The following is a 25,919-nucleotide window of genomic DNA, read 5'->3' as shown; positions in this document are numbered from 1 at the left end:
ATTACAGTTCTAATCCGTCCCTAAGCAGGAAAGTCTGTGAGACGATTAGCTCTAATTAACCACCAAAAAACCAAAGCCGAGCTGTGGCTCAAGTGGTAGTGAGTGCTAGCCTTGAGCCAAAGAAGCTCAGGGACAGTGCCCTGAGCTCAAGCCACATGACCAGCACACACACAAAAAGAATGAAGATGAAGAGAGGGAGGGGGAGGAGGAAGGGAGAGAAGGGGGGAGGAGGAGGAGGAGGACAAGGAAAAGAAAAATAATATTCTAGCACTTATCACTGCGGCTGTTGACAGTTTCTTGGGCCACTGAGCAGAGAAGAAACAAACGCAAAACATAAAGGAAATGGAGCTTTATAACCAAGAGGTCCTGTTCCCAGGGTAGCAGGGTAGATATGTCCCGTAGAAAAACAGTGTTCAAAGCCGGGCACCGGTGGCTCACACCTGTCATCCTACTCAGGAGTCTGAGATCTGAGGATTGTGTTCAAAGCCAGCCCAGGCAGGAAAGTCCGTGAGACTCTTACCTCCAATTAACCACCAGAAAACTGGAAGTGGCGCTGTGGCTCAAGTGGTAGAGCGCAAGCCTTGAGCTGAAGAGCTCAGGGACAGCGCCCCAGGCCCAGAGTTCAAGCCCCACAACCGATTAAAAAATAATAATAATAACAACGTTCAAGGGAGCTGGAGGGACATACCCATTTTCTCTACCAAGAATATTATTGAAAGGAATTTTTTTCCTTTTTTTTAAGGGATAATCTCAGTCTCGGCCTTGTATGACAAAGTCTGCAGTGCTCTACAGATACCTGAACGGAGAAGGGATACAAGAACCAAATTCCCAGTCATTGGCGTCAATCTTTCGGTAAGTCCAAGAAATCTGGAGAAAACTGTGCCACCTGTGAGTTTGTAATTCAGCACAGGGGAGGCACTGTGAGTGACGGCAGGCTGAAGCCCTTGAAAATGGCCACAGAGAGGACGGGGCTGGGCCAGCGAGCAAGGGACAGCAGTGACCGCTCTTCATTCCAGTCAGAGCGGCTGGCCAGCAGCACTGCCTTACAGAATGGGCCCAGGAGTCCCTGGAGGCAGCTAACCGGTGTAGCCTATTTTAGTCAAGCACCCTCATTGGTGGTACATGCTTGCCAGCCTGTGCTTTGGCTGCCCTCTGCTGTCCAGTTCTAGACAGTGGGTTTTTTGGGGGTGGAGGGGTGGTTGTTCAATTAACTGAGGAAACGGGGGCTGGCGCACACTGCACAAAGATGAGCACGGCCAAATGCTGGGGCACGCACCTGTGATCCTAGCCATTTGGGAGGCTGAGAACTGAGGGTCATGGTTTGAAACCACCTTGGGCAGAAAAGTCCCTGTGAGATGAGAGACAGACAGGCAGACAGACAGACAGAGGACTTTAAGGGCTGGACTTTCAACACACAGAATTTAGTGTGAATCAAGGAACAACAACCCTAAAGGATGATGTATGATCACAGGAAGAATTTAAAATCAAATCACTGTTTTGAAGAAAAACCAATGTATTGGAGAAATTTGGCAAAGAGATTAAAATAATTTAAAAATTCAAGTAGTGATTCTGGATATATATACATATATATAATGAAATATGCAATAGAAATTCTTTCCAGTTACACCTATAATTCAAGCTACCCAGAAGGATGAAATCTGAGAATCATGATTCAGAGCCAACACAGTGGACTAATTGAGATATAGCTAGTCAGTAGAGTGCCAGACGTGAGCATAAAAAGCTAAACAAGAAGATGAAGCCCTAAGTTCTAGCTCCATTGCTGGTAGAAAAATTAAAAATTATCTTCCCCATCAAAGTTTGATTTAGAAGCAAAATAGGAAGGAAAATCATGGGGCACATTTAAAAAACACAAAATTTGAATATGGTAACAAAAATTTAAGAAATTTGCCCCACATCCTCTAGTTGCTAAGTTACAGAAGACTTTTAGACAAGGAATGATTAGGTTTTTGTGGGGGGTTTTGGTTGGTCATGAGGCCTGCTGAACTCTGGGCCTGGGCGCTGTCCCTCAGCTCTTCAGCTCAAGGCGAGCGCTCTACCACTTGGGCCACAGCACCACTTCTGGCTTTTTCTGCTTATGTGGTATTGAGGAATCAAACCCAGGGCCTCATGCATGCAAGGCAAGCGCTCTACCACTGAGCCCCTTTCCCAGCCCTTAGATTTGTTTTTTAAGCATTTGAGGATCAAATTCAACCCAGTGTTGGAGAACGCGGCACATGGTGAGTCACAAGTAACGTCCCCTGTCAGAAGAGGGGGGTCCAGTGCTCTAAGTCTCCCTGGGTGTCCTGTCTGGATAGAAAGGGCCCAATCAGCTGGAGGGGCTGGGTCCACCATGGCCTCTAATGAGCTGATGGAATCAAAGGGCCCTGGAGGTGGAGGACAGCTCTGGGCTGCAAGGTGTCATTCACTTGGGGGTGAGAAGTCTCTCCAACAGGAAGTGAACCTACACAGTTCTGTCCAGATTGAACCAAAGAAGGGTTGGGACAAGAAGGACTTAACCACCAGTACTGAGTCCTCTACACACAGAAACAGTCCTTCCTCGGGGCAGATGTTGCCTGAGGTGTGAATAAGAGGATTTGAAGGTAAACGTGAGGAACTGGAAATGGAGAGGGCAGAGCAGCCAGCTCTTCACGCGCGTAGGACGCAGGGATAGGGAAAGGACAGAGAAAGCCCCAGAAAGATAGATCATGGTCAGCAGTCTTACCGTAAGCTTTACCACAGACTTTTGGAGCCAAGGGTTGGTAAAAATTTACCAAGCCAAGAGAGTAAGAAAAAGTAAAGACTGGCTAGGGATTTACCAAGACAAGAAGGCAATGTCAGAAGGTTGTGCGACTGCCATCTGAGAAGTGCCGGGCGGGGCAAGGAACACGCAGCAGCCACAGCTGCGCCCAGTGAGTATTTTGTTTCCACACTTTGCTGGCTGTGCACAGTGAACAGTGGGCTTGAACTCAGGGCCCTGTGCTCTTGCTTAGCGTTTTCACTCAAGGCTGGTGTTCTACCACTAGAGCCACACCTCCACTTCAAACTACAATCCTTCTTAAGTCCTCTTTTTGAGTAGCTAGGATTACAAAGTGTGAGTCACAATAACCAAATCCTGATTTCAGTTTTCTTTCTTTTCCTGAAGCAACAAAAATCTTATGCCCCAAGAAGTGCATGCTTTTGAAAGTCAGCTGACACCCCACGCCAACAACAAAGAATGTGCAAGAGGAATGATTCGAGGATGTTTCCCTGTGTTTCTTAAAGAGTAGAAAGACGCCAGCCAAATTACTTTAACAAAAAAATTAATTTTCCAATGTTCTATTTTCATGTTACTCAAAAAACTTGATGGCAAGGCAACAGAATGATCTGCTTCGAGCTCTAGAAGTTCTGCCACACTGCAGGCCCGTGGGCCACCGTGACAGGCGCAGGCCAACTCCTGCATCCTCTAATACCTTCATTTGTTTTTTGCTTCCACCGTTCCTCCTGCAGATGCTTGGGGACAACAATCCCTCAGTCCCAGGGTGACACTCACTTCCTGGTCGCTACCCCTGCGTCCGTGTGTTCCTACAGGAACACACTTAGGTTTTAGACTTAACTATGTGTGATGCAAGAGGAAGGGGCTCTCAGGAGACAGAACTCTAAACATTACTTGTGAGCGTAACAAGTCCCCTGGCTATTGTTCAAATACTTCATTTACACACAAAAAGAAAGTTTTCTAAGTTCCCAAACCTTCCCTCGTTATTTCCGCCTCATTAGCCGCTGCTATCCCGTGTGGTGCTCTCCGGCCCCGAGGGAGCAGGTGGGGAACACGTGGTCTGATGCAAGCTGTCCACCTGATTCCGGAACCACTCAGCAATGTGGGAATAGCCCTGCCTTCCCGTGGGAAGAAGCAGCCGTTAGAGACTTAATTTGGCTTACCTAAAAATTAGTTTTACTCTCACCTGTTCAAAAACTGGTGTGGAGCCCAGCACATAGAGGCCGAGACAGTGAAGGGTGGGACTGAAGCCGCTCAAGTCCTTCCTGCCCCAGTGACACGCTGTCATTCACTGCAAGACACGACCAATACAGAGCACGGCAAAAAGCCACTGCCACGCACACACAGCTCTGAAGAAATGAAATTTCACTTATAATTACAGTTTGTAGTCGCCTAAATTGATTAGTGAAAGCATATGCATGCAGTTTATCTTGGAAGTTTTCAGTTCTAATTGTGAAGAGTCTCATTTAATATACATAAATCTTTTTTTTTTTTTAGTGCCAGGAATTTAAGCAGAGGCCTGAAGTAGAATTAGATTCAAATAGTAATAAATAGAAAATAGAGCAATGATCTTGACTTCCGATGTCTGGTTTAGCGGTCTGTTGGAACGTCATACACAAGATAAGTCACACTGCAAATGACTGTATTTCCATATTTTTCTTGTTTCTTTAAAAATGATTTGGTATACCTTTTGAGCAAAGCTGGAGACTGGAATTAAATTTTATTCCAAATGCTCTATCCAAACACTCTAGTGAGACTTCCTAGTTCCTAGGCTGTGTCCCTACTAGGAAACCAACAATTTACATTGTCATCAGTGTAATATTAACACACCAGGTTAAGGATTCACAAAAAATGAGCAACAAGCCAGGCACCAGTAGCTCATACCTGTAATCCTGGCTACTGAGGAGGCTGAGATCTGAGTTTCCGGATTGGAAACCAGCCCAGACAGGAAAGTCCGTGAGACTCATAACTCCAATTAAGCACCAAAAAAAAGCTAGAAGTGGAGCTGTGGCTGATGTGGTAGAGTGCTAGGCTTGAACAAAAAAGACAGACAGATCATACATTTCATGAAACTCACTGCACGTATACTACAGTGGCATTTAGTACATTCATGTTATGATTTAACTGACATCCTTACCCATCTCCACAACTGTTCAGGCTGGAGAGAAACCTCATGGTCTCAATGCAGCCTACTTCTGTATCCAACTGCCCACTTAGGTGTCTGGTCCAAACACTTGAATAGAGTGTACCCTTGAGAGTGCTAGGGCAGGCAGTTCCCTCTTGTGCGGAAGGTGGCATAAATGGCACCGTGGAAGCTCCTGACGTGTGTGCTAGTGGAGTCTCTGCTTCAGTTTTCTCTCCTGGAGCTCACCTTCCACTACCTTTTCTGTCCTCTTGTGTCTATTTATCTGTGATTCCATAACCTCACATGGTGTTTGCTTTCCCTGAGAGACAGATTGAGGGACCTGCTTCTCCCTGGACAACTAGGCAGGAGATTAGAGAACTTTCAAACACTGTTATCTGTTAATGACAAACATGCCTTTTGGTCTTTATGTAAACTGAGCTGGCTAGGGAAGTTTGGTGTCCTAATTGATTGTTGTGCCTCAGATGCTCTGAGTGAAGAACTGTTAGCCAACTGCATAGACTATGCTGACAGGTGTTTTGAAGACTCTGCAGGAGCTGTATGAAATAGCTGCTAAAGCAAAGCCTGCTATAGAAAGCACTGTCACATGCACCATTCCAAACAGCATGTGTTCTTTTGGGGGGAAGGGGATGTTTTTACAGTCCAGGGACTTCAAAATTCTTGTCCTGGGTGCTGTCCCTGAGCTCCTTTTGCTCAAGGCTGGCCCTCTCCACTTCTGGCTTTTTCTGTTATTAATTGGAGATGAGTTTCACGTTCCTGCCCCGTCTGGCTTGGAACCAGGATTCTCAGATCTCAGCCTCCTGAATAGTTAGGACTACACGTGCATGGCAGCAGCACCTGGCCTGGGCTATGTGCCATCATACGCAGTAATTCCCAGTGGAGGAGCATCTCCCATGGTAGCCCAAAGGCTTACAGCACATGCACATATTTTTTCATTCGCCTAAGGGACTGTGTCGTAATTGGCACAAACAAAAATCTTCATTTGCATGACAGGCTGTGACTGGTGCAAACACTCTGCCACACACCCCTTCTGGCTATGTAAGTATGCTGTTAATACTGTCCAGTAAACGCCCTCAGTGCTGCAAACGCCCTTGGTGTTGCAAACTTTAGCAACAATCTGAGCTGGTAAGCGAAAGAAGCAATGCAAAATGGTGGGAGCAGTGTCAGTAGCCGAGGCAGAAACGAGAGACAGCAGAGTCAACAAAGGGCGGCAGAAGTTGACGAAAGGCAAATGCGCAGAGAACCGAAAGACGGCAGTGTGTAAACAGCCAGACAACTCAGTTTCAAACACATGAGGCCCAAGGGCTGTAACACCACTGATGTTGAAGGCTGAGGATCCTGATACTTTAGACTTAGAACACCTGGAAGGCCAGGGGTCCCAGCACCCGAGGGCTGCGTAACATGTCAAACAATAGAAGGTGCCACCTTACTGTTTCTTGCTGATGCCACTGCTCACTGCTGCTGGGAGCCAAGGATTAAAAGAACTGTCAAGTGGTGGAACTACCCTCTGTGATAAACCTCTAAAACGTGAGTGCTTCTAGCCCTGTCTGTCTTCTAAGCAATAGGTCTCCAACTCTAAGGGCATGGAGTTGAGTATCCATGTCTGCTAGACAACACATAGCTGTACACTGGGGAATTAATGTTTTTCAGAAACTAGTTGACATTAAGTTGGATGGCCTAAGAACTATGGTTCAGATGAACTCACAACTTACAATGTCTGATTTGTGAATGTCTACATATTCCTACTAAATGTACTTTGGCCTACCTGAACTCAGGACCTAGGTGTTGTCCTTGACCTTTTTGTTCAGATAGCATTCCACTACTTGAGCCACACCCCTACTTCTGGCTTTTTGGTGATTAACTGGAGAGATACAAGTCTCATGGCCTTGCTGCCTGGGCTGTTTTCAAACCTCGATTCTTACATCTAAGATTCCTGAGTAGCTGAGATTACAGGCATGTACCACTGGGTGGCCAGCAACTGTGAAAAATCAATGTCACACTACACATCTCCCATGTATAATACACATTACATATATTTATATATAATATATACATGTATTTATGCTGGAAACAGTAGAGCCTCGTGCATGACAGACTTGTATTCTATTGCAGAGATACAATCTCAGGCTCAGTCACTATGTAATTCCAACTACAAAGTGCACGTACCCTTGAAAGTTATTTCTCTTTATACAAAATGTTCACATACACAAATCATATAATTTGAATTAATATTCTGTACACTGGAAGTTGTTTAAAAGCATGGCTGGCTGCTACCCACTAGATGCCAATAGTGACTTCACCCTGCATTCATGACTTCCACAAATGTTCCAAGATACAACCCAATATACTGAGTGGCAATATATTCATTTATTGGTATACAATTGGATACTTTTTTAAATAATTTCCAATACTATAACTTCCACTTAAAAATTACCATCAAAACTACTGACACTGGTAGTTTTGCTTCAATACAAACTACTGAAACATAAAAAGTTGAGAAAGATTTGTGGAAATTTCTCACATTAATTAGAGTGACTCATGAAGACTTCATTTACTCAATGTATTAAAATTGCATTATAAGGCATACTCGTTATTGGTACTTCTTCACATAATTGTTTTTCATAAAGTGACTTCAGAATAAAAGGTAAAAGCAGTTTCTCCCTTGTGACAATTTTGCAAGGTGAGGGACACTGGGTTTACATTGCAATGCAAATACAATGGCTCAACAGGGCACTTCTCGTGTGTAAACTAAGCAGACGGGAGCTGGAAGATCTTTGCTCTTTAGTTACGTTCATCTTAAATCACAACAACCTTCCATTTGGCCCAGTCTAGGGTCTTGCTGACTTCAGGCCAGGCCTCATCAGAAAGAACTTAATGGAAGCATTTATATGGGCCATATGAATGATCACTATATGCACCTATTTCCACTGTACATGGTCTTTCAAACAAACCAAAAAAAAGTAGGGCTGTGTCCCAGTGAAATGAGCAGGTCTGTGCTGTGCACGACCACCGTCCCAGTCCCTTGATACCTGTTGATATGCCGTCTCACAAATTTTCCCGTCATTTTAGGATGTTTCCCCTATGTGAACTTGCTGGTAAAGATGGCTTGTGCAAAAGTGTTTTCCGTATTTTTTACAGAATTGTTCCGCATATGAATTCTCTGATGTAGCTTGAGAGATGACTTATGGTGGAAGGTTTTCAAACATTCTTCACATTCAAACAACGTTATTACAGGATTCTCTCGCATATGAATTCTCTGATGTGTCTTGAGAGTTGACTTATGATAGAAAGTTTTCAAGCATTCTTTACATTCAAATTGTTTCTCATTTCCATGAGTTACCTGGTGCCTGCTGAGGTGTGATTTCTGGTAAAAGGCTTTTGTACATTGCTTACATTCATAGGGCTTTTCACCTGTGTGAATTCTCTGATGTACAGTGAGATGTGACTTGGAGTAGAAAGCTTTTCTGCATTCTTCACATGTATATGGTTTATTACCTGTGTGACTTCTCTGATGTACAGTCAGGGACGACTTATGTAGGAAAGTTTTCCTACATTCCTCACAGGAATATGGTTTGCTACCTGTGTGAATTATCTGATGCCTGATAAGGCTAGACTTCTGGTAGAAGGTTTTCCTACATTCTTTACATGCATGTGGTTTCTCACCAGTGTGAGTTCGCTGATGCATGTGGAGATGTGACTTCCGATGAAAGGTTTTTCCACATGTATTACATTCATGGGGCTTATCACCTGCATGAGTTCTCTTATGTACAGTGAAATTCGACTTACGGTTGAAAGTTTTCCTACATTCTTCACAAGCATACGGTCTGTCACCTGTGTGGATTTTCTGATGTATACTGAGGTGTGACTTAGAGTAAAAAGTTTTCCTACATTGTTCACATGCATATGGTTTATTACCCGTGTGAGTTCTCTGATGTACATTCAAGTCAGACTTAGAGTAGAAAGTTTTCCTACATTTTTTACATTCATAGGGCTTCTCCCCTGTGTGAGTTCTCTGATGTATAATAAGGGATGAGTTATGGAAGAAACTTTTCCTACATTCCTTAAACATACATTTGTAGGGTTTCACCCCTGTGTGGACTCTCTGATGCCTATAAAGGTGTGACTTCCGATAAAAGGATTTTCCACATAAATTGCATCCATAGGGTTTTTCACGTGTCTGAGGTTTCTGATGTCTGGTGAGGTTTTGCTTTTGGTTAAAGTTTTCTTCACATTCATAACCTTCATAGGCTTTTGCTCCTCTGTGGTTTCTTCGATGTACAGTTAGTTGTATCTTCTGACAGAAGAATTTCCCACATTCATTACATCTATAGGGCTTTTCCCCTGTATGTGTTCTCTGATGTTTTATAAGGTTTGATTTCTTAATAAAAAGTTTCTCACAATCACTACACTCATATTTTTGACCCTTGCATCTTTTCTCACGTTTAGTATGTTTAGACTTTTCATATAGTGTTTTCCCATATATATTATATTTAAAAGTTTCCTCTCTTGCCTGAATCACCTCTTGGGTAGTATGAGCTACCTTATTAAAGGACCTTCCACATTCAGCACCCTTAATAGAGGTATGTCCTATATATAGCCTCTTATGTCTCCACAGTGCCTTCATGCTGCAAGCTTTTCTTTGTAAGTTCTTTTGCCTACCTTGACTTGTGTTAGGCACACGAAGATGCTCAGAATGTCTGAGGGCCTTCTGAGATTGATGAAGGCCATCAGGTTCCTCCCCAGCCTGCACCTCACCAGACTTACTAGAAAGATGCACCTTCTGCCATATATCAAATGTCTTGGGCGTCACTCCTGAAAGCTTTTTATTCTTTACAGTCAGACTTGAAACATGGTTTGAGTTCCCATTAAATACTTTTCTGAATTCATCCTTCTCTTTTGATGTGCTGTTGCTGGTAACTCTAAGTTGCCATAAACCTCTCTCTTGATTTTCATGATTGGTCTCACTCAGGTCATTCTCTTTCTGGACATCTAAAATGAAATACAAAGAGCTGTATTCATGATCAACAGATGAACATTTTTTAAGAAATTCAAATATAAAAATGAAGAAGGTTCCTGCACTAATGACCTAAGATTTCTTTCAAAAGACAATTCAAAATATGTGTGGATTTTGTCAATAATGAATATTAGAAATTACATTCATTGATTTCATAGTATCAAATCATATTACTCTGTTACTTTGGGTTGTTATATTATTTTGAAAAATGGGAAAGATATTTAATTAAAATAGGTTTCACTACAATGGTAAATCTCTGGGTAAACCTCTATTTCGCTTTTTTTGGTTGCTGTTACTCTGTTTTCCAAGATTCACTATCTAAGATGTAAGGTTTGTATCTCACTGAGCAGGAATACAATTTAGACAAAGGGCTGACACTCTTCCCTGAAGAACTGCAGTAGAAACATAAGGTTTTTCAAATACAAGTTAGCTTCCAATTATAAGGATATAGGCTCCAATTATAAGGATATAGGAGGCTCATGCCTATAATCCCAGCTACTGAGGAGGCTAAGACCTGAAGATTGTATTCGGAGCCAGTCCTTAGAAGGCACTGAGACTCTTATCTCCAATAAACTACTCAGAAAGACAGAAGTGATACTGTGTGGTTCAAGAGGTGAGTACTAGCCTTGAGCAAAAGAAGCTTATTAGGGACAGTGCTCAAGCACTGATCAAGCCCCAGGACTGCCAAAAAAATTGAAAGAAAAAAAAAAGTGTACTTAAAAAAATGAAGCCAGGAGCCAGCAGCTTGTCATCCTAGCTACTCAGGAGGCTGAGATGTGAGGATCTTGGTTCACCCAGCCCGGAAAGGAAAGGAAAGTCCGTGAGATCTTATCTCCAATAAACCACTCAGAAAACTGAAGTGGCACTGTGGCTCAAGTGGTAGAGCGCTAGCCTTGAGCTGAAAGACAGTGCCCAGTCAAGCTCAAGCCCCACAACTAATAAAAAATAAATTGAAGAAACAAGTTTGACAAGACCTTACATTTCAAAAACTGTTTCTTATCCCAAAGAAGTCCCTCTTTTCCTTAACAAGAGGCAAGCCACCAGGCCAAAACAGGACATTTTAAGTAACACACTTTGATTTAAAAAAAAAAAAAAAAAAAGACCTATTCTCATAGTAACCTGCTTTAGCAAAGTTAACATGGTTAGCTGTCCTGTTCCTGAATAGAGTCAACTATATAAATTTATTTTCTTTGGTCTCTTTCAATAACTTCCATAGAGAAGAGGAAATGAAACTCTACTCCCATTCCTATACGTAAGTCAGAACGCTTCAACATCAATCTTTATTTCACTTGTCCTTCACAATCCAAGATGCTCCCGTGTTGTGTACTTGTCACTTTCTCAATCTGTGATGCTGTGCTCCATAAACCAAATTTCCTAGGTAACTGCCTGAAGAAACTATAATTTAAATACTGGCATTTAATTCATTACAATCATGTTCACTTGTGACTAAATTTTATATTCACATACATATTGTGTATCAAATTTGGACAACAGTAATCTTAGCTGGGCACTGGTGTCTAACACCTGTAATCCTAGCTACTCAGGAAGCTGAGTTCTGAGGATTGCAGTTCAAAGCCAGCCCGGGCAGAAAAGTCCCTGAGACTTTTATCTCCAATAAATTACTGAGAAAAAATGGGAAGTGACTCAAATGGTAGAATGCTAGCCGTGAGTCCCAAGGGACTCAAGGACAGCACTTAGGCCCTGAGTTCAAGCCTCAAGACAGGCAAAAGCAAAAATAATTTTTATTTTTTTTGTTGGTCATGAACTCTGGACCTGGGAACTGTCCCTCAGCTCTTCAGCTCAAGGTTAGCACTCCACCACTGAGCCACAGCACCACTTGCAGCTTTTTCTGCTTATGTGTTGCTGAGGAATGGAACACAGGGCCTCATGCATGCAAGGCAAGCGCTCTACCACTAAGCAACCTTCCCAGCCAATAATTTTTAAAATAGTCATCTTAAGTGAATAGTAATCTTATTAAACTTATTAAAACTGCTTCCCTTTAGACTTTTTTTTAATAATAAAACTGCCTTTTTTTTCCTTTCACCCTGGTAAAACATTCTTCATAATTCTTACCTTACTATCAAATATTATATGTAGATTGAGGCACTGTTGCTCAATGGGTAGTGCTACCTTGAGCAAAAGAAGCTCAGAGACATTGCCCAGGCTCTGAGTTCATACTCCAGGACTGGCAAAACAAAAAACAAAAAACTATGTATTTGTTTCATTTTTAATCTCAACAAAATGTGAGTGCTTTAAGGTGTTTGACATAATTGTAATTTATAGTTTATAGAAGGCGATCAAATGCCAACAACAGAAAGAACCAAAAATCAAAAACTCTTCATGGGGAAGAATAAGCTATAAAAATAGGGAGAAAAAGAGGAAAGCTGAGAACTTAGGGCAAATATCTAGATAACAAAAATGGCCAGGCGCCGGTGGCTCATGCCTATCATCATAGCTACTCAGGAGGCTAAGATCGGAGGAATGCACTTCAAAGCCAGCCCAGGCAGGAAGGTCTGTGAGACTCTTACCTCCAATAAACCACCAGAAAACTGGAAGTGGCACTGTAGCTCAAGTGGCACTAGCCTTGAGCTGAAGAGCTAAGGGACAGCGCCCAGGCCCAGAGTTCAAGTCCCAGGACCAAGAAAAAAGTGTAAAATGAATACAACTTCAAATTTTTGTAAATGTAAGCTGATTAGGCTTTTGCAATACATTACACACACACACACACACACACACACACACACACACACACGTACATACATATACATATAAAACACTAAAACATACAATATGTAAGATCGCTCTCCTCTGGACAGGAAATGGAGGTGAGGATGACAAGCTGGAGGTGGATATTGATGAAAAACATTCAACATGACCAATATTTGATGACCTCTCCTCATTTGGTCACTCACTGCATTTACTAACCTGTGTAGCTCCAGCTTGTAGCTGCTTCTACCATCCATGGCCCAGAACCTCGCTCCAACCTGAAGATCACCTCAGGCTTGACAATACAATGACCTAATAACAGGAAATGATGTCAAATTTGTGCCAAACTGCCCCATCAGGTGTACTGAAGACTGATATAATCTCCACTTTAGGAAGTACCAACTGAAATATTTTGTGAAAGAGTCTATACTTCACAGGCTTCATAGACTGTAATCTTGCAATTAAACAGAAAAACAAAAGAATGAATGATTTTAAGAAACCTTAAAGCCAGGCACCTGCTTAGCAGACACAGGGACCTGAGTTCACACTCCATTATTAAACAGGGCTGGGAAGGTGGCTCAGTGGTAGAGTGCTGGCCTAGCATGCATGAAGCCCTGGGTTTAATTCCTCAGTAACATACACAGAAAAAGCCCAAAGTGGTGCTGTGGCTCAAGTGGTAAAGTGCTAGCCTTGAGCAAAAGAAGCCCAAGCACAGTGCCTCTGCCCTGAGTTCACGCCCCAGGACTGGCAAAAAATAAATAAATAAAATTATCTGCACTTACAATTTTATTATAGTACTACTCACACTACAAGACAACATGGGTGAAGAAAATATGGCATATGTAGACAAGAAGTTATTAACCATTTTATATTTGTTTAAAAACATAATTTTCTCATTTGCAATAACATGAATGGAACTGGAGAGCAATCGTGTTAAGTGAGGACTGCTGAATATTCTCACTTATACATGGAAAATAAAACTGATCTCAAATAACATGATAATTATTACCAGAGCATGGAAAGGTGAGTGGAAGAAAGGCATGGAGAGATGATAGCTACTGGAGAGGAGGAATAAAATTCCAACATTCGATACCATAGAAGCACAACTATAGTTAGCAACAATGAACTTCAACATTTCAGATTAGCTAACAAGGATTTTTAAAAGATCCCAATACAAAGAAGGTCATACATTTTCCATGTATTATACACTGAAACAACCTGAATTCCATAAATAGGTGTCACTTCAGTATAATAAAGAGGTATCTTAGACCGTAGAAGTGGTTTCTGTACTTATCGACAAAGACAGTGTTGTTCTGCTCACCCAGGGACGCCAGGCTGCTGTAGGTCTCCAGCATCACATCCCTGTAGAGCCGTCTCTGAGCATCATCCAGGTCCTGCCACTCCTCCCAGGTGAAATCCACAGACACATCCTCAAAGGACACGAACCCCTGTAACAAAACATTTCTCCTCATCCAAATCCTTCAGTTCTGTTAAAAACAAAAAACAGAAACCTAACCCAGGAACCTTTTCATTCTGTGTGAATATGTCTTACCTAAGACGCAGCTTGATTTGCACCACTGGAGGGGTGCAAGGGGAAAAGAATAAAATGAACTTGATTCTGCATTTATTTAGTAATTATAAAACACTAACAAAGTTTCCTTAACTGTTATTGTTCCTAGCAGAATATATGAATGAAAGGAGCTATGATCTACTGTGAAGCCTTAAGAACAAACGAGATACACAAGGTTCAGTGTAGAACATAGTAAAATAAGGAAGAAAACAAGACTATACTGTATCATCAGGTGTATCCTTCACTGAAATGAAGAGGTTCAGACATTCTACAAGAATGTGTCTTCCTGAATATGAGATTTCAAAGTGCAAAAACACTAAAGCACAGACTAGATTAGTGGAGCCAGAAATAGGTTGAACCCACCTAGAGGAGGATCCTATATACTGTGATGAGTGATGAAGATAGTATGTTTAACTGGTAATCAATTGATTTTTCCACTTAAAAGCTTAATCCAATTCTAAGAAATGCCATTTGCTTACTGGTACTAGTAAACTATATTTATAAGCAATTTGTATTTCCCTCTGAAATCCAAAATTTCCACTGTCCACAAAAGGTGGTCAATAACTTCCTGAAACAGGATATAAACAATGAGGAGGAGAGTAATAAAAACTAGTTACTTGAACAGACCTTCATTTTTTTTTGACAGTACTGAGATTTGAAATCAAGGCCTTGGGCCTAGTATGCATCTTTCCACTGAGCCACACCACCAGCCAGATCTGCATTATGTAAGTCATCCTATAAAAGAATGGGATAAAACTTAAGGGAGAACAAAAGAACCAGGATAACACACAAATACAAAACAGAGATCTCAGCCTAGACAAAGGAGGAAAAATAGTAATAATTAGAATTTAATATTCGTCACTAGAGCAAAAATTGAAGCTATTTCTAAGCTGTTTGAATGACAGCTAATGTTGTAAACTACAATCTGGGGAAAACAACAATGTATTCAAGTAAGTGGAAATGCTGAACTGGCCACTGAATACATGATCTAGATCTCAGAAGAAAAATTTAATGGGAAGACGAAGATTTTAGAAAGCAACAGAACATGATTGGATAGCTGAAGCTATAAAAAAATAGAAAAGTACAAAATTTGTTCAGTAACTGAGAAACAGACTATGGACCTGAGAAAGGCCTTTAATAGTCTAGGAATGAATAAAAGTTCAATATTATCTTTTTTTAAAAAACAATGAGGAGGGCTGGGAAGGTGGCTCAGAGGTAGAGTGCTTGCCTTGCGTGCATGAGGCCCTGGGTTCGATTCCTCAGCACCACATAAGCAAAAAGAAAAAAAAAGCCGGAAGTGGCGCTGTGGCTCAAGTGGTAGAGCGCTAGCCTTGAGCTGAAGAGCTGAGAGACAGCGCCCAGGCCCAGAGTTCAGGCCCCACAACCAGACCAAAAAAAAAAAAAAAAAAAAAAACAATGAGGAGGGAATTTTTGGGAGAGCAAGGGAAGGGGTAACATTGTCCAATGTTTACCTGACTTATATAATTGTAATCCTCTGTACATCACCTTTATTTAAAAAAATGTTTAAGGTACATTAAGTCTCCATTTAAGTTTTTTAAAAAGTATTTCTTTGTAGCCATAGCTCTATGAAGAAAAAAATGGGATCATCCACTTAAGACATTTAGAAGGCATTTTTAAAAATATGAGCCTTTTGTCAAAAAAGAAAAAAAACCTGGAAGAGAATTCAGAGCCTGGCACTGTGCTGATGGTTCACATCTGTTCTCCAGTTAACTACCAGAAAAATGGAAGTAGAGCTATAGCTCAAAGTGGTACAGCACTAGCCTGGAGAGCAAAAGCTGAGGGACAGCGTCCAGGACCTGAGCTCAAGCCACACGAACCAAAAGAAATTGGAAGGATAAAAAAAGCTCCGTTTTTCCAGGCGTGGCAATAGAAACCAGCACATGAGAAGGATAAGTGGGAGGAAAGCAAGTTCAATACTAACCTGGACTCAATGCTGAGCAAGACCCTGTCTCAAAAAAACAAAAATCCACAAACGCACAAATGATGCTCCATCACCATAGATTTATTACTAAAAGGTTTTAACTCAAACTAAAATAAAGTCAAAAACAAAATTGTGATTTGATTAATAATTTATATCTAGAAAATCTCCTGAAACCTATTTCCAATTGGAAAACATGATAAATTAACAGACTATGAAATGTATTAGGAAGTAGAGCTGTGGCTCAAAAGTGGCTGAGCACTAGCCTTGGGCAAAAGAGCTGAGGAACAGCACCTAGGCCCTGAGTTCAAGCCCTGTGACCAAAAAAAGGTGGGAGGAAGGCAGGGAATGTGACTCAGTGGTAGAGTGCTTGCCTAGCACACGTGAGGCTCTGGGTTCAATTTCTCAGTACCACACAAATACTAAATACAATTAATAAAAAGGGAGGAAAAAACATTAAATTCTTCTTGTAGATTAGAACTTTCATGCAATACCAAACAAACGAAAAACTACCTAATAATTTATGCAGTTTAAGGTGGAAAAGTTAAGGATGCAAAAAGAACTAATGAAGAGTACCATATTCATGAGCAATAAAATTCTACATCATAAAGACATCAATTCTCTTTAGTCAGTAAACACTACATATGAATAGAAACATCACATTCTTACATATGGACAGCTGATTTAAAATTTCTAATGAAAATTAAACAGTATGTGATAGGTCATATTTCTGTTCTCCCAAATCCAGCATCCTTTTAATATCTGCAGCATATAAAGTTCAAAGTTTCAAAGTCAATTAAAAAATGAGGAAAAAAACAAATTTCATTACTATGAGATCTTTGTTGAAAGCACTGAGATTCTGAGATGTGTGTGGGGTTACACCACAATTAACATGTACAACCCCAGACACTGCTATATGGTCCTGTTTCCATGGTTGACTTTAGATGCTTTTTCATAGAAATAAACCATAATTTTGACTACAAAATTATTGACTATTGAAATTACTAACACTTCTCAAGATATAAACCCAATGAAATACATTTATACATTACAAAGGACTTAAGAAAAAATAGCAAACCCAGCACTGGCAGTAAATGGTTCACCAATGCACTGATGCTGGGAATGTGAAGTGGTGGAAACAGGAGTGGAGATGATGTATGGAGATTTCTGAAAGCATGGCTACGAAGAACTGTCCTAAATCCACCAGCTGCACTACACAAAATAAGTTGAAAGACTAAAACAGATTTTTGTACATAGTATGTAATGCCATTATTCACCATGGCTACTTTTTATCAAAGAATTGAGCAAGTTTTGTGTTTGAACATTTTAAACAGTTAAAGGAGCTAGTATGCTACATAAAATGAGTTAATCACAAGAGAACAAGTATTGCCTAATGACATTTTTGTAACATCCTTACAGAAGACAAATACCATAGAGACAAAGTTGAGAGCTGGAGGCAAGACTCACAGGTAAAGTGTCTGTGTAGCAAGCAGGGGGCCCTAGATTCAAACACCAGAACTGAAGAAGAAAAACAGTAATGCAAAGAATCAGATTTACTGCTTCATTTGTAATTTCATAAGTCTTCTTACAGACTTAGTGACAGAGATAGCTGAAAATTAATTTGAAGATACTTAATGTCATTGAATATGATACTTGCGAACCATACAAACCATAGACTTTTATAAACTCCAGAGCAATCTAGACAAAGTAAAAAAACAAAGATCCCTTTGATTACAAGACAGGTTTAGAACATACTTGCAGCTACTTGACAACCTGACTTTTAAAAACTAATGCACAGGCTGGGAAGGTGGCTCAGTGGTAGAGTGCTTGCCTAGCGTGCATGAAACCCTGGGTTCACAGGACTCAGAAAAAACTGGAAGTGGTGCTGTGGCTCAAGTGATAGAGTGCTGGCCTTGAGCAAAAGGAGCTCAGAGACAGCGCCCAGGTCCTGAGTTCAAGTCCTAGGACTGGCAAAAAAAACGATCGCATATTTAATGAAGCAAAAGGCCAAGCTCCTGCAACCTGAGCACAACCGTCTTCATAGCCCATGTCTGTAATTGTAGCTATTTGGGCGGTTCCAGCAGGCCTGGGCAGAGCAGTCACTCACCCTCCTTCTTACTCATGGACGGGGCAGCCCTGTACGTGGGAAGCTGACACGAGAGGAGCTGCCAAGCCGCCCGGACAGAGAAGCGGGGCGAGACCAAGGGGCCTGGGGACAGCGGCCTGCCCAGCAGGTGCAGCCCGGGCAGATGCGCCCCTGGACAGGAATGAGACTACCCCAAAAACAAGCCACGGAAATCAGGGCGTGGAGGTGGCCGAGCAGTACGGGCCAGTCTAGTGAGCACCCCAAAAAGAACATCTTCAGCGATCACATGCGTCCCCAAAGGCAGCACAAGGCAAGGGCGGCGCAGGCAGACACGATCCGTGCCCGGAAGGCGGCCTGGGGCTGAGTTCAAACCCCGGCGGGGGGGGGGGGGGGGGCGCGCACGGGCACACACGCGCGCACGCACCACACATGCACACGCACCACACATGCACTACACACACCGCACACCACACATGCACACACACCACACATGCACACACACACCACACATGCACACGCACTACACACACCACACATGCACACACACCACACATGCACACACACCACACATGCACACGCACTACACACACCACACATGCACACACACCACACATGCACACGCACTACACACACCACACATGCACACACACCACACATGCACACACACCACACATGCACACACACCACACATGCACACACACACCACACATGCACACGCACTACACACACCACACATGCACACACACCACACATGCACACACACCACACATGCACACGCACTACACACACCACACATGCACACACACCACACATGCACACGCACTACACACACCACACATGCACACACACCACACATGCACACACACTACACACACCACACATGCACACCACACATGCACACCACACATGCACACGCACTACACACACCACACATGCACACCACACATGCACACACACCACACATGCACACCACACATGCACACACACCACACATGCACACGCACTACACACACCACACATGCACACACCGCACATGCACACACACCGCACATGCACACGCACTACACACACACACCACACATGCACACGCACTACACACACCACACATGCACACACCGCACATGCACACGCACTACACACAGCACACATGCACACGCATGCACACACACACACCACACACTACACACACCACACATGCACACGCACACACGCACTACACACCACACGCGCGCACGCACACACCGCACACGCACACGCACGCACACACACTGCACACGCACGCACACACACCACACGCACACGCACTACACACCACACACGCACACACACCACACGCACACGCACTACACACACCACACACGCACTACACACGCACGCGCACACACCACACGCACGCACGCACGCGCACCCTGCCACCCAGCGCTCCAGGCGTCAGAGTTCCGTGGCTGGGTGGGTGGCCGGGAGGGGCGGCCGGGGGCTTCCCCTCGGCAGGAGACTGCTTTTCTGCTAACGGCGGTGTCGGGCCGCGCTGGCCTCCGGTCGCGGACGCGGGAGGCGGGAGGCGGGGACCCCGCGGTGCCGGCCCCTCATCCCCCCCCCATCCCCTCACCCCCGGCCGGGGACCCCGCGGTGCCGGCCCCTCGCCCCCCGATCCCCTCACCCCCGGCCCCGGCCCCCCGATCCCCTCACCCCCGGCCGGGGACCCCGCGGTGCCGGCCCCGGCCCCCCGATCCCCTCACCCCCGGCCGGGGACCCCGCGGTGCCGGCCCCGGCCCCCCGATCCCCTCGCCCCCGGCCGGGGACCCCGCGGTGCCGGCCCCTCGCCCCCCCCCCGATCCCCTCACCCCCGGCCCCGGGCCCCCGATCCCCTCGCCCCCCGATCCCCTCACCCCCGGCCGGGGACCCGCGGTGCCGGCCCCGTCCCCCCGATCCCCTCGCCCCCCCCAATCCCCTCACCCCCGGCCCCGTCCCCCCGATCCCCTCACCCCCCATCCCCTCACCCCCGGCCGGGGACCCGCGGTGCCGGCCCCTCATCCCCCGATCCCCCCACCCCCGGCCGGGGACCCCGCGGTGCCGGCCCCTCGCCCCCCCGATCCCCTCACCCCCCGATCCCCTCACCCCCGGCCCCGGCCCCCCGATCCCCTCGCCCCCTGCCGGGGACCCGCGGTGCCGGCCCCTCGCCCCCCCCGATCCCCTCACCCCCGGCCGGGGACCCGCGGTGCCGGCGCTCGGCTCGGGGCTCCGGGTCCGGCCGCGGGGAGGGCCGGCTCCCGCCCGTTGCCAGCCAGCACCCCGGGGCCGGGCGCGCACTCACCATCCCCGGCTCCGGCGTCGCGGCCCGCTCCGCCCGGCGCTGCGGGAGCCGCGGCCCCCGGCCGAGCCGCCGTCACTCACGTGCGCCCGGCGCCGCGCCTCAAGATGGCGAGCTTCCGACACAAAGACCCGCGAGACCGCCAGAGCCCGCCTCCGCCCGGGGCCCGCGCCTGATTGGGCGGGGCGTCAGGCCCCGCCCCCTGGCCGCCGAGCGCGGACGCCGGCGGGCCCGAGCGGCTGCGGCGCTGCTGTGCCCGGGCCTCGGTGGCCCCAGCCTCGTGCTGACTGCCCTGACACGGAGCCGCGACGGCGGGAAGCGGGGAGCTGCTCCGACGCGGGCCTTTGCATGCCCCTGCAGCTCGCCGCGTGGCAGGTGGAAGAGCCGACTCGGTCAGAGGTCAGAGGCCAGGCTCGGGTCACAGGCGGGCGAGCCTGGGAAACTCGGCCTCCTGAAGAGGCGGCGCGCCCGCCTCTGTGTGCGCATGCGTGCGCGGGGGTCGAGGACTTCCCTGCAGCGGCGATCCGCGGATCTCAGGTCCCGGCGTGGAAGCATCTGGAAGCACAGGCGGGGGTCCCCCCACGTGCGCCTGCCCGGGCTCGCACCCGCCCCCCCCCGCCCCGTGCGGACGCGGCTCGGTGAGGCCGCCCGGGGTCCCGCGCCCGGGCCCGCCGCGGAGCTCCGTACCCGGCCTGCCCCGGCGGAGCCCGGCCCCGGCCCCGGGTCCTCGCGCGGCCCGCCGTGCACGCGCCCCCGAGGCCCCGCCCCCTGAGGCCCCGCCCCCGAGGCCCCTGCGGCCCCGCCCCCGAGGCCCCGCCCCCCGCGGCCCCGCCCCCTGAGAGCCCCGCCCCCTGAGGCCCCGCCCCGCCCCGACGGCCGCGGGTCTGCACCGAACTCCGGCCCGCGTCCTGGTGGAGCTCCTAGAGGGGAGGGATGAGCATCTAGCTTCGGGCCTCCATCTTGGACGTCCCGTCGTGCCAGCGCCGCCTGTGGAGGGGACCGGCTGCTTCTCCAGCGCAGGGCTCTGGCGCCTCCGTCCAAAAACAAACGGCCAGGGCTGGGAAGGTGGCTCAGTGGTAGAGCGCTTGCCTTGCATGCCTGAGGCCCTGGGTTCGATTCCTCAGCACCACATAAGCAAAAAGAAAAAAGTGGGAAGTGGCACTGTGGCTCAAGTGGTAGAGCGCCAGCCTTGAGCTGAAGAGCTGAGGGACAGTGCCCAGGCCCAGAGCTCAGGCCCATGACTGACAAAAAAAACAAAAGTTTAGGGTTGATTTTTCTATTTCTGTGAAGAATGACATTGGGATTTTGATAGGGATTGCATTAAATCTGTAGCTTGATTTATGTAGTCTAGCAATGAAAGGTCAGTCTGTGAACATGAAAGTTCTCTCCAATCCTTCCAATTTCTAGGATTTCCTTCAGTGTTCAGTCGAGTTCATTATAGATGTTTTTTACTTCTTTAGTTAGATTCATTCCTAGGTTTTTATTTTTATTTTTTGTGCCAGTCCTGGGGCTTGATCTCTAGGCTCAGTTCCTGCACTTTTGTGCCTAAGGCTAGTGCTCTACCACTAGAATCACAGCTCCACTTAAAGTTTTGTTTATTTCTGTTTGCTGTTGTTTGCCATCCTGGGGCTTGAGCTCAGATCCTGGACACTCTCCTTGAGCTCCTTTTGTTCAAAACTAGTACTCTACCACCTTGAGCCCATAGCTCCACTTCCAGTTTTCTCTATGATTAATTTGAAATAAGAGTTTCACAGACTTTCCTACCCCAACTGGCTTCGAACAGCAGTCCTCAGCCTCCTGAATAGCTAGGGATTACAGGCTTGAGCCACAGGCCCTGACTTCCAATTCCAGTTTTTGCTGTTGTTTTGTGGTTAATTTGAGATAAGAATCTCAGACTTTCCTACACAGCTAGCTTCCAGCCTCCGAAGTCAGATCTCAGCCTCCTGAGTAGCTAGGATTACAGATGTGAGCCACTGGCACCTTGTTAGTGCTTAATTTGTTAGGCTTTTGTGAATGGAATTGTTTTTTAAACTTTTTGAATAGCTAAGATTATGGGCTTGTGGGTCCCCCTCTGGAAGTAGCTTTAAAATTTTGAGTGGATTTCCAAAAGCCTGAAGGCCTATCAACGATTTCTCTCAGTGGACTCACAGTGGCTCAACCCGTGTGATTCATCCTCTTTCTGTCCAGTGTAATTCTGTTCCGTCTTTCCTTTTTCTTCTCCCATCTTGTCATGAAGACCTGTCTCCAGCTGTTGTGGTCCGCACTCCTCCCAGGAGCAGGCCCTTCCTCTTGTCTGGTTAGGGAGGGCCAGCCCAGAGTCTTCAGTGCTCGCATCACTGTGCGGGCCACGAAAGCCTTTCCCAAGCAGGAAACAGGTGACCGTGCAGAGAGGTCTGGAGAGGTAAGCAGGCGGCACCCGTGGGCAGCTCGGCCCGTCAGGGCTCCTCTGGCCATGTGCACAGAACGCCTCACGAGTTGCTGAGAAAAGTACAGCGATTCTACACCCAGGAACTCAAAACACCCAGTGACAGGTGCTGCAAGCTACTGTTAGCCTGGCCATGCGCACAGGTGGGGAAAGCCTAGAGAGACACAGACAGACTACTGTCCATCTGTGTGCATGTCATCTCACCCAGGAGCTCTGTGCACACCACCCCAAGCCCACGGAAAATAAGAAGTCCACGCAGCGATGGGGGAGAAGCGGAGGACAGCCGTTTGGTCTTCCATCTGTCTCCCAGGTCCTGCCCACGAGTAGGACAGAAAGGAATTACGGGAAATGGATGAGCTGTTTACAGAGGCTCAAAGAAACTTGGAGAGAAGAGAACCTTCTTGGGGCCTGGCAGCAGAGACGGGTGGATGGATGGGGAGGAGGACAGGGAGCTTAGCTTGGTCCCAAGGCCGGAGCACCAGGTGTGCTTACCTGAGCATTCCGGCAGAGGGCGCCAAGAGCTAAACACGCCACTTGAAGATATTTTTAAACTTACTTTAGCTGTAAAAGGGTATTTGTGTCTTATTTCTTCACTTTTTTTCTTATTTTCCATTTTTACTTTATTTTTATTAAATTGCAGTGAAATTCACTAGCATAAAATCAGTGCATGTATTTACCTGTGCGACTGCATGCATGTGTGTTAAACTCAAGGCCTGGGGGTTTTCCCTTGGCTTTTTCACTGGTGTTCTACCATTTGATCCACAGCTCCATTTACGGCTTCCTTTTTCTTTTTTTTTTTTTTCTTTTTTTTTTTTTGATAGTTAATTGACAACAAGAATCTCATGGGTGGGCTGGGAAGGTGGCTCAGCGCCCAGGCCCAGAGCTCAGCCCCACAACCGACAAAGAAAAAACAAACAAACAAAAAGAATCTCGTGGACTTTTCATTGTGGGCAGCTTTGAACCCTGATCCTCAGATCTCAGCCTCCCGAGTCACTAGGTTTATAGACTGAGCCACGGGAACCAAGCATACATTAACCATTTTAGAGTACACAATTCAGCAACATTTAAGACAGTCCCAGGGTTTGGCAGTTAGCACCTTTAGCTGATTTTAAAGTAGCTCAGAGCCCTACAATAAAACTCCCAGTGGCTGGGAAGGTGGCTCAGTGGTAGAGCGCTTGCCTTGCATGCCTGAGACCCTGGGTTCAATTCCTCAGCACCACATAAGCAAAAAGAAAAAAGCCGGAAGTGGCACTGTGGCTCAAGTGGTAGAGCGCTAGCCTTGAGCTGAAGAGCTGAGGGACAGCGCCCAGGCCCAGAGTTCAGGCCCCACGACCGGACCCAAAATAAAAAAAAAACTCCCAGACAGGCCAGGCGCTGGTGTGAGGAACAGGAGAAAGTAAAGAGAGAGAAGCATTTCCTTCTTTTTCTGCAAGAAACAGGAGTTAAAGACTCCACCTTTGAATATTAAAATCATGCCTGAGACACAATGGCAGTTTATGTCTCTGGGTGTTCTTGCTTCCAGCAAGAGCGGCTGTGCCATGCATGAGCAACTGCTTCGTGAGGGCCACCCACTGTCTGGAAGCTTCTCGGTTCCTTCAGACGGCTTCCTAATGCATAGGACTTACAGCACTCACCCTTCCTATGCTATCCAGTTTACTCATCTTATGAGCCGTCTATGTTTTTATTTAAATTTACAGTGTGATCAGAACATTAAAAATTACGCATACTTATGGGGTACGCACGTATGGGATGCTTTCACGCACACATTGTGAAATACTCAAACCTTTTTCATACTTCTATGGTGAAAACATTCAGTATAATCAGTAGTGATGCACTAAACCATTGTGCACCAGGATGTCTTGATCCTGATCAACCTCTCCGACCTCCCCTCTCCCTCCCACCTCTCACCCCCTTCTATTCTTACAGCGTGGTAGCCATTTTACTCCCCACTTCTGTAGCGTCAACCTGTGTCAAGACATGGGGCACTTTTCTTTCTGCGCCGGATTTCTTACCTGACACAGTGTCCTCTGGCTTCATTTATTTTGTTGCAGGATTGCACTGTTCTCTGAGGCAGATTAGCATTCCGTTGTCCACATGCACCATGTGTTCTTTAGCAATTCACCCACCCACTGGTGGACAACTAGGCAGCGGTGATGCTGTTGTGATGAGTGGGAGGCAAATGTCGCTGACACAATGACTTGACTTCCTTTTCGTTTTTCTGCTTGTCCTAGAGCTTGATCTCAGAGCTGGGGCTGTCCCTGAGCTGCTTCTGCTCAGGACAAGTGTTCTACCACTTGAGCCACAGCACCACTTCTGGCTTTTTTGAGTAGTTTATTGCAGATAAGAGGCTCATGGAGTCTCCTGCTCAGGCTGGCTTTGAACCACAATCAGATCTCAGCCACCTGAGTAGCTAGGATTACTGGTATGAGCTACCTGCACCCAGCTTTCCCTTCCTTTGAACACACAGACATATCCAAGAGTGGGATTGCTGGATCCTATGGTGGTTCTAGTTTTGCCTTGTTTTTGTACTAGACCTGTGGCTTGAACTCAGGAACTGGTGCTGTCCCTGAGCTTTGTTGTTTAAGGCTAGCACTCTACCACTTGAGCCACAGCTCCATTTCCAGCTCCTGCCTGAGCTGGCTTTGAACCACAATCCTCAGATCTCAGCCTCCTGAGTAGCTAGGATGACAGGCAGCTGCTGGTACTTGGTTTTTCTTGTTGTGCCAATGCTGTGGCTTGAACTCAGGCTCTCAAGCTCTCTCTTGGCTTATTTGCTTAAATCTGGCCTTCTATCACTTGAACCATACCTCCACTCAAGCTTTTTGCTAGCTAACTGGAGGTGAAAGTCTCACGAGGTTTTTGTCCAGATGGGCTTCAAACCTCAATCCTCAGATCTGTCATTCTCGTGTGTGTGTGTGTGTGTGTGTGTGTGTGTGTGTGTGTGTGTGTGTGTGTGTGTGTGTGTGTGTGTGT

General features: G+C 46.2%; 1 protein-coding gene across 4 annotated transcripts; it reads right to left on the bottom strand.

The window, feature by feature from the left end:
- Positions 1 to 6,935: 6,935 nt before the first annotated feature.
- LOC138808119 (zinc finger protein 39-like) lies at positions 6,936 to 24,991 on the bottom strand. Of its 4 annotated transcripts, XM_069994066.1 has the most exons (6): positions 20,525 to 20,655; positions 17,592 to 17,642; positions 14,813 to 14,920; positions 13,937 to 14,063; positions 12,835 to 12,927; positions 6,936 to 9,884 (listed from the first exon to the last, which is right to left on the bottom strand). In XM_069994066.1, the coding sequence occupies exons 3-6, from the start codon at positions 14,816 to 14,818 to the stop codon at positions 7,975 to 7,977; spliced, it is 2,136 nt and encodes a 711-aa protein (XP_069850167.1). In that variant the 5' UTR covers positions 14,819 to 14,920; positions 17,592 to 17,642; positions 20,525 to 20,655; the 3' UTR covers positions 6,936 to 7,974. The 4 variants fall into 4 exon arrangements, with proteins under 4 accessions (XP_069850167.1, XP_069850166.1, XP_069850169.1 ...); XM_069994065.1 differs by lacking the exon at positions 17,592 to 17,642; XM_069994068.1 differs by lacking the exons at positions 14,813 to 14,920; positions 17,592 to 17,642.
- Positions 24,992 to 25,919: the final 928 nt, after the last annotated feature.

This window comes from Dipodomys merriami, unplaced genomic scaffold (genome assembly GCF_024711535.1).
Source record: "Dipodomys merriami isolate MVZ:Mamm:240054 unplaced genomic scaffold, mDipMer1.0.p SCAF_440, whole genome shotgun sequence".
NCBI classification, from domain to species: domain Eukaryota; kingdom Metazoa; phylum Chordata; class Mammalia; order Rodentia; family Heteromyidae; genus Dipodomys; species Dipodomys merriami.
The sequence above is the reverse complement of the archived record's forward strand: the minus strand, read 5'-3'. Positions and strand labels throughout refer to the sequence as shown.

Excerpts from the sequence above, each read along its gene's own strand:
- LOC138808119 (XM_069994066.1), bottom strand. Across the intron at positions 12,928-13,936 it reads CAGCAGCCTGGCGTCCCTGG|GTCATTGTATTGTCAAGCCT; the intron begins GTGAGCAGAACA and ends TCCTGTTATTAG. Across the intron at positions 9,885-12,834 it reads TACAAGCTGGAGCTACACAG|ATGTCCAGAAAGAGAATGAC; the intron begins GTTAGTAAATGC and ends ATTTCATTTTAG.